Below are 13,154 nucleotides of genomic sequence, written 5' to 3'. Positions count from 1 at the left end.
TCTGGCTCCTTCTTTGACAGTAATTTCCTTGGAACCCGGCCTCGGGAGTCTTCAGTACTTGGCCAGCAAGGAAGACCTTCAGAGCCTCTACTTTTATCTCCAAAGTGACCATTACCACTTTGTAACATGATCATTGGTCAATTTAGTCACTAGATTTAATTGGATCCTCAATTACTGACACCAGCTTCTCTCATTATCTTAGACAGGAATACAATAGAACTGTTTCATATTATCCCTTTATCTGATTCTATACAATCCCTTATTCATACAGTTTCAAATGTTGAGGTTGATCAGAGTTTGAAGGTCTCTCTTGCCAGAACATTTATCATCATTGCACATTCTTTACATACAGCAATTAAGCTTTTAAATTTTTATAGCAAATAACCCACAGTTTTTTGACTATATCTACTGAGTCATTGATTCATTTATTGTAATTCAATTAAGGTTCACTACTTATTCAATCACCTGTTATTGACTGGTCAAAAATTAATAGTAATATTTAATTTTTAAAAATATTTTTTATTCTCCTTTTTCATATTTTCTCCCAAATTTGCATCCACCAACAATAAACAATAATCAGTAACGAATATAATGTCAACAACAAAGATCCCATCCTCCCACCAAACCCCCAAACAACTGCCCGTGTGTTAACATAAACAAATGACAAAAGGAATCAAGAATCAGCTATAGTCACCATTAACACATACCGTCTTTCCCCCCCCCCACTAATGTTCAATGTTGTCCAACTGTTGAAAATGCATAATGAATAACGCCCATGAATTGTAGAACCCCTCCATCCTTCCCCTCAGTTCAAACTTAATCTTCTCAAGAGTCAAGAATTCCAATAGGTCCCCCCGCCATGCCAGGGCACTGGGTGGAGAGGCTGCTCTCCAACCCAACAGGATCCACCTTCGGACGATCAACGAGGCAAAGGCTACAACATCTGCTTCCGCACCCGTTTCCAACCCTGGCTGGTCCGACACCCCGAATATGGCCTCCCGAGGGCCGGGGTCCAGTTTCACGTGCACCACTTTAGAGATTACCCGAAAAACCTCCTTCCAGTACTCCTCCAGCTTTGGACAGGACCAAAACATATGAACATGATTCGCAGGCCCCCCCCCCCCCACAACGTTCACACACATCGTCTACCTCCTCAAAGAGCCGGCTCATCCTCGCCCTTGTGAGATGTGCTCTATATAACACCTACAGTTTTCTCAGCCCCAACCTCTCGCACGAGGTGGAGGCGTTCTCGCTGAAGCACCTCACACCCAAACCCCTCCATACCCTCTCCCACTTTGCTTTGATCCCTTCCAGTGGTGCCCTCTCTTCCAAAATGGCCCCGTAAACCGCCAACACTACCCCCTTCTCCAGTCCCCTGTCGTCAGCTCCTCCCCCAGCAATGTGGAAGCCGGCTCCACTGGGAAGCTCTGTATCTCCTTCCTGGCAAAATCTCAAACCTGCATGTATTTAAACATTTCCCTCTGCTCCAGCCCATACTTCGGTTCCAGCTCCTTCAATCCTGCAAACCGACCCCCAAGAAACAAATCTTTTAGTGTCTTAATCCCCTTCTCCTCCAATTTCTGAAAATTTCCATCCCACCTCCCTGGCTCAAATCTGTGGTTCCCCCGAATCAGCATTTCCCTTGCCCCTGCCCCCAACCCGAAGTGTTGGCGAAACTGCCTCAAAATTCTCAATGAAGCTATTATTACCGGACTCCCTGGGTATTTCCCCAGGGCCGTCGGGAGCGGCGCTGTTGTTAGTGCCTTCAAACCCGACCCCCTGCACAAATTGTCCTCCATTCTGACCCACCGGGAATCAACCCCTCTGACCCAGCTCCGCACCTTCTCCACATTCACCGCCCAGTAATAATACATCAGGTTCGGAAGACCCAAACCCCCTGCCTGCCTTCCCCTCTGTAGCAGCACTTTTCTAACTCTGGCCATCTTCTGTCCCCATATGAACGAGGTAATCATTCCTTCAATCTCTCTGAAAAATGCCTTTGGCAGGAAAATCAGCAGGCATTGAAAAATAAACAGAAATCGCAGCAACACATTCATTTTAACCGCCTGTACCCGACCCGCCAATGACCGAGGGAGACCGTCCCAACTTTCCAGACCAGCTTTCACTCTCCACACCAAACTAGAAATGTTGTACATGCAGAGCGCCCCCCCCCCCCCCCCCACCCCCCACCCACTCCCGAGCAACCTGCAACCCCAGGTACCTAAAGTGAGTCCCTGCCCTACGGAATGGCAGCCCCCCCACTCCTGGCTGAGACACCACAAAATACTCACCCTTGTCTAGATTTAATTTGTACCCCGTTAAAGACCCAAACACCCGAAGCAGCTCCAATATTCCCCCTATCGACACACTCGGTTCTGACACGTATAACAAGTCATCGGCATATAAGGATACCCTGTGCTCTATTCCCCCCCGCGCTATTCCTTTCCATACCCCCAAACTTCTTAACGCAATGGCCAACGGCTCAATCGCAAATGCAAACAGCAGGGGGGCCATAGGACATCCCTGCCTAGTCCCAAGGTGGAGAGAAAGTATCTCGAGCTGATGTTTGTGCGGACACTGGCCCTCGGCTCCTTTAGTAGTTTTACCCAGGCTACAAATCTTGGTCCAATCCCAAACCTCTCTAGAACTGCCATCGAGTAGCCCCATTCTACCCGGTCAAATACTTTCTCAGCGTCCAATGCCACAACCACCTGTTTCCTTCCCCTCCACCGGTGCCATAACCACATTCAATACCCTCCTAATGTTCGAAAGGAGCTGCCTCCCTCTCACGAACCCAGTCTGATCTTCACCTATCACCTTCGGGAGGCACTCCTCCGGCCTACCGACCATTACCTTCGCCAATATCTTTGAGTCCACTTTTAAAAGTGATATGGGCCTATGCGCCCCACACTCCGTCGGATCCTTATCTCTTTTAAGCAACAGGGAAATGGCTGCCCCAAAGTTTGTGATAACACCCCTTTCCCTATCGTCTCCTCAAACATCCCCACCATCAGCGGTACCAGCTTATCTTTGAATTTTTTATAATATTCCACCGGAAACCCACCCAGCCCTGCCACCTTCCCTGACTACATCCTCTCAATCGTATCTTTTATCTCCTGCTCCACTATCGCTCCTTCTAATGTCGCCCTGTCCTCCTCCCCTAACCTCGATACTCCAGCCCATCTAAACATTCCTGTATCTCCCGGCCTCCCCCAGGTGGCTCTGACCTGTACAACCTCTCACAGAATTCCTTGAAGACATTGTTAATCTGATCTGGAGCTACCACCAACTTCCCTGCCCTGTCCCGCACCTGGACAATTTCCCTTGCCGCAGCCTCCCTCCGGAGCTGACCTGCCTTCTCTCCATGCTCGTAAACTGCCCCCCTTGCTTGCCTCGATTGACTTATCGCCTTCCTGGTAGATAGTCGGTCAAAGCCCGCCTGGAGTTCCTTCCTCTTTTCCTACTTCGCTGGGTCCCCATCTTCTGCATAACTCCTATCCACCTCCAGCATCTCATCTATTACCGTCTGACGCTTCAACCTCTCCTCTTTGTCCAGCCTAGCCTTGAACGAGATCACCTCACCCCTCTCCACCACCTTTAGAGCTCCCATACAACCACCTGCGACAACTCACCTGTGCACTTGAAACCTGCATATTCCTCGATTACTTTTTCAATTTTGTCATAGAACCCTCGGTCCCCCAACAGTCCCACATCTAACTTCCACCCTGGTCTCTGTACCACCCCCTTCTCCAATACCATATCCACCCAATGCGGAGCATGATCTGATATTGCAATTGCTGAATACTCTGACCCCTTAACCCCAGCCAGCAGCGCCTTCTCCACCTTGAAAAAATAAAATCGCAAATATACCTTATGGACCGCTGAGAAAAATGAGTACTCCCGCTCCCTCGGGTGCAGAAACCTCCAAGGGTCCACCCCTCCCATTTCCACCATTAGCCCAGCCAACACCTTGGCCCCCACCCCCCCGGACCAACGAGCCTGGGCGTGATCTGTCCAACCTTGGCTCCTGCACCAAGTTCCAGCCCCACTATCAGTTTGTGTGAGTCCAAGTCGGGAATGGCCCCAAACACCTCCTTTGCGAATCCCACATTGTCCCAACTAGCGCCACTAACCTCCCCTCCAGTGCCCGTCACAATCACATACCTACCTCCCTGATCTGCCACCACCTTCTCTATCTGGAAGCGTACTCTTTTGCTGACCATTACCGCTATCCCTCGAGCCCTTCTGTCAAATCCAGAGTGGAACACCTGACTAACCTAGCCCTTTTTAAGTCTCACCTGGTCCTTTACCCTCCTGCAGCATTGCTACATCGGCTTTCAAACTTTTAAAATGCACAAGCACCATTGACCTCTTGACTGGACCTCCCAACCCCTCACATTCCACGTGACTATCGTAATTGGGGCTCTCTCACGACCCCCCCCCCCCCTCCCTCCCTTCTTATCCACCATCATCACACCACCGGGCCCTGCCCCTTGAGCCTGATCCACCCCTATCCATTATTAACATCGAACCCTCTCCCCCCGCCCAACCCTCGAAAAAATCTCACCCAGTATCAATCCTCCCTAAGCCCCCCCACCATGCTCTCTTCATAAGCCCATCGAAACCTGCTAACCAGGCTCCAATGTCCGCAGCCCTCCTCTCATCTCCGTTCACTAGCCGACTTTAGTTAGTTAGCGCGGGTGCCTGCCCCCCTCCCCGCGGGCATACCGTCCCCTCCCACCCAGTCCCAGAAGAAAAAGAAAAACAATCTAACCCATGCAATTCAATGAAATTACATATAACCGCCGCAACAACAAAAGAAGCAAAAATGACAATCAAACCAAACAAGACCTTAAATTCTATAACTATGTGAAGTCAAGCAAGTTACAATACAGGTCAGTGAAAAGAAAGTTATAACATTTATACATTTTCCAGCTCCCCAATCACAGTCCACGATCTCTCTTCCAGCTCTGCTCCTCACTTCTGCCTTCATGAACGCCTCAGCCGCCTCCACCGTCACATTTTTGTCATTTAATCTCACCCACCCTCTAATCAATCCCTGACTTTCTCTTTTGTTCTACCTGACCCTCCCCCTTTCTCACCAGCATCAAACCCATCACATTTCTCCCTCTCTTTAGTTCTGAGGTAGAGTTACATTGGACATGAAACATTAACTGTTTCTCTCTCCACAGATGCTGTCAGACCTGCTGCGTTTTTCCAGTTCTTTCTGTATTTATTTTACATCTGTCTGCAGTTAGGGAAAAACATTATTTACTATCCAGGATAAAATAAACGTCCTTCATCAGCTTTTGTGGATCATTTCAGTGGAAATGTTCTCTCCCAGGCTCAAAGAGCAACAGCCCACTGGAAGCAAACCCAGTGTTTATGAAATGGGCCAGTCCAGCAGGCAGAAACCCTCCAACTTAACTCACTGTCAGAATGAACATGGTTCAGTCCTGGATGTGGTTAACAGCAGCAATAACAGCAGAATCCAACCCCTGTCATCACTTGTGGACTCGTCGGTGTCTCAGCAGGTGGGATAACTGAGTGAATCCCTTCCCACACACGGTGCAGGTGAACGGCCTCTCCCCAGTGTGAACTCGCTGGTGTACTCGCAGTGTGGATGACGTTCTAAACCTCCTTTTACAGTGAGAGCAGCTGAACGGTCTCTCGTCCGTGTGAATGCGCTGGTGTTCCATCAGTACCCGAGAGCTTTTGAAGGAACTCCCACAGTCAGAGCATTTAAAGGGTCTCTCATTGGTGTGAGTGACATTGTGGCTCAGCAGGCTGGATGACTGAGTGAATCCTTTCCCACACACAGAGCAGATAAATGGCCTCTCCCCAGTATGAACTCTCTGGTGTCTCTGCAGTGTGGATGATGTTTTAAACCTCTTTGTGCAGTGAGAGCAGCTGAACGGTCTCTCGTCCGTGTGAATGCGCTCGTGTTCCATTAGTTCCTGAGACCTTTTGAACCCACTCCCACAGTCAGAGCATTTAAAGGGTCTCTCATTGGAGTGAGTGACATTGTGTCTCAGCAGGGTGGATAAATGAGCGAGTTGTTGCCCACACACTGTGCAGGTAAATGGCCAGTCCCCTGTGTGAACTCGCTTGTGTGTCCGCAGTGCAGATGGTGTTCTAAATCTCTTTGTGCAGTGAGAGCAGCTGAACGGTCGCTCCTCAGTGTGAATGCACTGGTGGATCATCAGTGCCTGAGATCTTCTGAAGCCGCTCCCGCAGTCAGAGCATTTAAAGGGTCTCTCATTGGTGCGAGTGACATTGTGTCTCCGCAGGCCGGATAACTGAGTGAATCCCTTTCCACACACAGAGCAGGTGAACGGCCTCTCCCCAGTGTGAAGTCGCTGGTGTGTCTGCAGGTTGGATAATTGAGTGAATCCCTTCCCACACTGAGAGCAGGTGAATGGTCTCTTCCCAGTGTGAATGCGTTGATGAGTTTCCAGCTCAGACGGGTATTTAAATCCGTTCCCACAGTCTCCACATTTCCACCGTTTCTCCATATTTTTTGTCTACTTGTTTGGATATTCAGTTAGAGCCTTGATCACACACAGAAAATGTGTATGGTCTCTCCCCGCTGTGAATGGTGTGATGTTTTTTCAGGCTGTGTAACTGGTTAAAGCTCTTTCCACAGTCAGTGCTCTGGAACACTCTCTCGGGTGTGTGTGTCTCGGTGCTTTTCCAGTAACACTAATCTAGGAAGGATGTGGAAGCTCTGGAAAAGGTGCAAAGAAGATTTACCAGGATGTTGCCTGGAATGGAGAGTAGGTCTTACGAGGAAAGGTTGAGGGTGCTAGGCCTTTTCTCATTAGAGCGGAGAAGGATGAGGGGCGACTTGATAGAGGTTTATAAGATGATCAGGGGAATAGATAGAGTAGACAGTCAGAGACTTTTTCCCCAGGTGGAACACACCATTACAAGGGGACATAAATTTAAGGTGAAAGGTGGAAGATATAGGAGGGATATCAGAGGTAGGTTCTTTACCCAGAGAGTAGTGGGGGCATGGAATGCACTGCCTGTGGAAGTAGTTGAGTCGGAAACATTAGGGACCTTCAAGCAGCTGTTGGATAGGTACATGGATTACGGGAAAATGATATAGTGTAGATTTATTTGTTCTTAAGGGCAGCATGGTAGCATTGTGGATAGCACAATTGCTTCACAGATCCATGGTCCCAGGTTCGATTCCGGCTTGGGTCATTGTCTGTGCGGAGTCTGCACGTCCTCCCCGTGTCTGCGTGGGTTTCCTCCGGGTGCTCCGGTTTCCTCCCACAGTCCAAAGATGTGCGGGTTAGGTGAATTGGCCAATGATAAATTGCCCTTAATGTCCAAATTGCCCTTGGTGTTGGGTGGAGGTGTTGAGTTTGGGTAGGGTGCTCTTTCCAAGAGCTGGTGCAGACTCGGGGGGCCGAATGGCCTCCTTCTGCACTGTAAATTCAATGATAATCTATGATTGATCTAGGACAAAGGTTCGGCACAACATCGTGGGCCGAAGGGCCTGTTCTGTGCTGTATTTTCTATGTTCTATGTTGAAAATCTGTTGAAGTCGACACAACAAACATTTCTCCTTCTAGATTCAAAGGCTGATGATATTTAGGTCCCGATGAATCGACTGACTGTCAGATCTTGGCATGATGTTTGGTTTGAGATTTCGGTTCTGTAAATCCTCACTTTCTAATATTCTGTAAAAGGGGTTTACAAAAATCATCACTGTCAGTACAGGATAGAAATTCAGAACAGACAATTATCGTTTTGATGGAACATTCTTTCCTCTCTCATTCCCCAAAAGCTGTAAATCTCCATCCCACACACACTCCCTCCATTCTCACTCTGCTGCATCTAATATTCACCCTCCCAATTCTCCTGAAAGTGCTGATTCAGGCTGATTGACAGATCCATGCTCACTGCTTCCTGTCCTGGACGCAGAGACCTGAACATCTTCATGCAGGCTGACAGACAGATATATGTCTATATCACTGGACTGAAAATGTGTTTAATGTTTAGGATTGTTCCAGGGGGTTAGCAATAGTCAAGCAGAGATGATTAATAATTTGTAAATGAAATTGAACGGGTGCTGCAGGGTTACAGAATGGGACCCACTCGAGACTGACAGAATTGCTCGACAGAGAGTCGGCATCAACTCGAAATGTCCATTGGACTCCTGATCTTCTGTAATATATCGGACTGGAAATATATAACGTAGCGACAGTTCTACGTTACAAGACTGGAATAATCAATGTACTTTATTCCAAGGCCACCAATAATGTATCTAATCTGTGCAATGTAACAACACAAGATATATCGCTGTCCTCATAGAATCAGAGCGTTTCACAGCAGAGCAAGAGGCCCTTCGGCCCATCCCGTCTGTACTGGTTATCAGGCACCTATCTATTCTCATCCCATTTTCCAGCACTTGGTCCGTAGCCTTGTGTGCTTTGACCTATCAAGTGCTCATCAAAATGCTTCTTCAATGTTGTGTGGTTTCCTGCCTTGACCACAATTCAGGCAGTGAGTTCCATATTCCACCATCCTCTGGTGAAAATGTTTTTCCTCAAATACCCTCTAAATCTCCTGCCACTCATCTTAAATTTATGCCTGCTAATTATCAACATGTCGACTAAGGGGAAAGGTTTCTTCCAATCTACTCTCGCTATGTCTTTCATAAATTTGTAGATCTCAATCACTTACCACACAGCTTCCTCAGCTCTGAGGAGAAGAACTCCTAACCAGCCTTTCTTCATAGCCGAAACGTCCAGGCAACATCCTGGTGAATCTCCTCTGCACCCTTTCTAGTCTAATCACATCCTTCCTCTAGTGTAGCCACCAGAACTGCACACAGTACTCCAGCTGCAGTGTAATGAGCATTTTATATAGCTCCATCATAACCTCCCTGTTCTCCTCTTCTATACCTCAGCTGATAAAAGCAAGTATCCCATATCCCTTATTAACCACCTTATCCACGTGTCCTTCTGACTTCAGGGATCGATGGACATGCACACCAAGGTCCCTCTGGTCCTCTGTACTTCCTAGGATCCTACCATTCATTGTATATTCCATTGCCTTGTTAGTCCTCCAAAAACACATTACCTCACATTTTTCAGGGTTAAATTCCATTTGCCACTGTTCTCCCCATCTAATGAGACCATCTATAGTGTCCTGTAATATGAGGATTTCCTCCTACTTACCACTCCACCAATGTTTTTGTCATCTGTATACATACTTGCCACCTACATTCACATCTACATCATTAATGTACACTACAAACAGCAAAGGACCCAGCAGCAATCCTATCGGAACATCACTGGACATGGGATCCTAGTCACAAAGATAACCTTTGACCATCATCCTCTGCTTCCTGCCACTAAGCCAATTTTGGATCCAATTTGGGCTCTTATCTTCCTGACCAGTCTCCCATGACAGACTGAAGCCTCACTGAAGTCCATGTAGACTATACCAACTGCACAACCTTCATCACCTAGTCATCTCCTCGAAAAATACAAATCAAATTTGAAAGACACAATCTCCCCCTGACAAAACTGTACTGTTTAATCCTTGATTAATCCTTACTTCCCCAAGTGGAGATGAATTCTGGCCCTCAGAATTGTTTCCAATAGTTTCTCCACCACTAAAGCTAGACTCACTGGCCTGTAATCTCCTGGATTTTCCCTACTTCTCTTCTTGAATAATGGAACCACATTATCTCTCCTCCAGTCCTCCAGCAGTGCTCCTCTGACCAGAGGAGATTTGAAAATTATTGCCAGAGCCTCTGCAATCTCCTCCCTTCCCTCCCACAGCAGCTCATCTGAGCCTGAGGATTTAAACAAGTGAACAACTGCAGACCAGAATGAGTAAAGAAATGGAAAGGGGGAGAAAAGAAAGTGTTTTACTCACAGATTTGGAGACAGGAGGAAGTTTTACAGGGGGGAGAGCAGCTGCTTTCCTGAACAGACAGTGGAGGAACCATTGACTAAAAGGTCAGGCCCTGATTTGCTGGAGGCCCAGCGCACTGCCCGTCCTCCGCTGCTTTCCATTGGTCAATCTCTTTCATGCACCCATTGGAGGGGTGACACCCTGGCTCACGTGGGGGTGGGCGTGGTTTTCCCGTGCCCAGGCCTCCAGTTTCCAGGCAACCGGCTGACGGCTTCGGCGAGAGCGAGAAGCCGCTCGATTTCCCCCCCTCCCCCCCCGTCCCCATCCTGGGACTGCGCATGTCCAAAGTGCGCGAAGAGCACCACCTCCCCCCGTCAATCCTGCTGAAGTCTTCACCAATGGGAAGAGTTCGAGGACCGCAAGGACGCTGGTCCACCAGCCAATCAGAGCGTGGGAGTCTTGCGAATGAAGATTGAGCTTCACACAGACTCAAACCTCTTCCTTCTCCAACATTTGTTTCTTTTCTCCCCCTTTCCATTTCTTTTCTCATTCTCACCTTCAGTTGGTCACTTGCAGCAACTGAAGGGAAAAGAAGTGAATCCAGGGAAGGTGCAGACTCTGGAAAGATTGCCCCAGCTCTCTCTCTCTCTCTTAAAGGCATTGACATCCTTTGCTTGACATATTTATTTGTCTGACTAAAAGGATAATATAATAATACAATAATAATCACTTATTGCCACAGTAGGCTTCAATGAAGTTACTGTGAAAAGCCCCGAGTCGCCACCTTCCGGCACCTGTATGGGGAGGCGAGTATAGGAATTGAACCCGCGCTGCTGGCATTGTTCTGCATTGCAAGCCAGCTGTTTCGCCCACTGTGCTAATCCAGCCACTGGTTTGTTTCCTAATGTTCACAATTAAAGGGCTGGTTTCCCTAGAAGATAGCTGACATTTAAGGGGACAGAAAAGTTATATCAGACAGAGATATGTCTAGTGTTGTTATATGGAACAGATTAGATATATTAGTGATGGTTCTGTAATAAAATACATTTATTATTTCTAGTTGTGTAATATTGTACTGTTGCAACATTAAATATTTCCAGTCGTCTCTTCCATCAGAGCGTTGTTAGTCTCTTGAATTCTCTTCCGCAGGGACCAATGGAGGCTTGGGGGGAGGGGGGGTGGAGGGGGGGGGGGGAGGTGGGGGGGGGGGGGGGTCATTGATATATGCACAAATGAGCTGGAAAGATTAAAAAAACATATTTTTTATTGGTTTTTAACAATAAACACAAAGTAACAGAAACATTGGTGGAAAATGGGTACAGAGAACAAGGGATATTGCCAGCATAAATACAAGGAACACATTGCAGAATTAATTTGGGACAGGATATTTGAGGGACCAGAGCATCTAGATGAAATGCTGGATCAATTTAACAACCAGTTAACAGGTTAATATTATGAAGGGGAAAGAGGGTAAGTTTATACAAAACAGAAGGATAACAATGCAGGTTGCACATCCCATAATATTGTGAAACAGACTAATAAAATAGTCCAGTTAAAATGAATAAGTTGAATTTTATTTGCTCATGGAAAGCCCAGGACGAACAAGTCAGATAAAATGGAGCCTGTGTATTTGAGATGGGGCTTCCATACTCTGGGGAATACATCAGATTTAGAACGGAGTACTAAGTTCAAAATTAAATTGGGATGCTTTCGATAATCAGCCTATGCCAGGTTTGGGGAAGTTGTCGCTAATTCAGGAGCAAAGGATATTTTTACGAGTGGCAACAGTCGAGATATTACAGAGCCTTTTCTTAATAGAATCAGTGATTCGTCCATGTAGGAGACCCAGGATCAGGAATAAAGCGTTAGACTCTAACATTCTGCCTAAAATCCTCTCCAGATCCCTGACCACATTTGGCCAATAGGCTTGGATCTTGACAAAGGTCCATAGACAACGGAGAGAGTTGCCCTCGACTACCAGGCACTTGAGGCACATCGGGGATTTGGTCTAAGACTAGATGTAATTTGAAGATGGTGCAGTACCTTGAACTGGATCTCCTTCATTTTATTGCAAACCAAAATGTTTACAGACAGTCCCATTTGTTGCCCCATATCTCCTCAGCAATATTTTTTTTATTTTTTATATTTTTTTATTCTCCTTCTTTGTCACATTTTCTCCCAAATTTACACCCACCAACAACAAACAATAATCAGTAACAAATATGTCAATCCCCATATCAATAACAACAATCCCATCCTCCCACCAAACTCCAAACATTAGCCCGCATGTTCACATAAACAAATGACAAGAAGGAATCAGGAATCACCTATAGTCACCATCAACACACACAGCCCCCCTCCCCCCAACTAATGTTCGATGTTATCCAGTTCTTGAAAGTGCATGATGAATAATGCCCATGAATTGTAGAACCCATCCATCCTGCCTCTCAATTCAAACTTAACCTTCTCAAGAGTCAAGAATTCCAACAAGCCCCCCGGCCACGCCAGGGCACAGGGTGGAAAGGTTGCTCTCCATCCCATCAGGATCCGCCTTCGGGCGATCAACTAGGCGAAAGCTACAACATCTGCCTCCGCACAAGTTTCCAACCCTGGCTGGTCCGACACCCCGAATATGGCCACCCAAGGGCCCATTTCCAGTTTCACGTGCACCTCTTTAGAAATTACCCTAAAAACCTCCTTCCAGTAATCCTCTAGCTTTGGACAGGACCAAAACAATAGCCCTGCTCCCCCCCCCCCCCCCCCCCCCCCCACAACGTTCTCACACATCTTCTACTCCTTCAAAGAAACGGCTCATCCTCGCCCTCATGAGGTGTGCTCTGTATACCACCTTCAGCTGTGTCAGCCCCAACCTCGCGCACGAGGTGGAAGCATTCATTCTCCGGACCACCTCACACCTGAACCCCTCCTCCATATCCTCTCCCAACTCTTCCTCCCACTTTGCTTTGATCCCTTCCAGTGGTGCCTTCTCCTATTCCAAAATAGCTCCGTAAATCGCTGACACTACCCCCTTCTCCAGTCCCCCTGTCGTCAGCACCTGCTCCAGCAATGTGGAGGCCGGTTCCTCCGGGAAGCTCTGTATCTCCCTTCTGGCAAAATCTCGAACCTGCATGTATATAAACATTTCCCCCTGCTCCAGCCCATACTTCGCTTCCAGCTCCTTCAGTCCTGCAAACCCCTAAGAAACAAATCTTTTAGTGTCTTAATCCCCTTCTCCTCCCATTTCCGAAAATTTCCATCCCACCTCCCTGGCTCAA

General features: G+C 47.4%; 1 protein-coding gene across 1 annotated transcript; it reads right to left on the bottom strand.

Annotated features, from left to right (window-relative positions):
* Window positions 1–4,900: 4,900 nt before the first annotated feature.
* On the bottom strand, window positions 4,901–10,186 carry LOC140420724 (uncharacterized). The gene is made up of 2 exons (XM_072504715.1): window positions 9,901–10,186; window positions 4,901–7,691 (listed from the first exon to the last, which is right to left on the bottom strand). The coding sequence occupies exon 2, from the start codon at window positions 6,513–6,515 to the stop codon at window positions 5,505–5,507; it is 1,011 nt and encodes a 336-aa protein (XP_072360816.1). The 5' UTR covers window positions 6,516–7,691; window positions 9,901–10,186; the 3' UTR covers window positions 4,901–5,504.
* Between the last annotated feature and the right edge of the window lie 2,968 nt (window positions 10,187–13,154).

Source organism: Scyliorhinus torazame, chromosome 5, assembly GCF_047496885.1.
Source record: "Scyliorhinus torazame isolate Kashiwa2021f chromosome 5, sScyTor2.1, whole genome shotgun sequence".
In the NCBI taxonomy this organism is placed as follows: Eukaryota; Metazoa; Chordata; class Chondrichthyes; order Carcharhiniformes; family Scyliorhinidae; genus Scyliorhinus; species Scyliorhinus torazame.
Note: the sequence above shows the minus strand (reverse complement) of the source record. Positions and strands in the feature narration are given on the sequence as shown.

Excerpts from the sequence above, each read along its gene's own strand:
- LOC140420724 (XM_072504715.1), bottom strand. The coding sequence starts at position 6,515 with ATGGAGAAACGGTGGAAATGTGGAGACTGTGGGAACGGATTTAAATAC.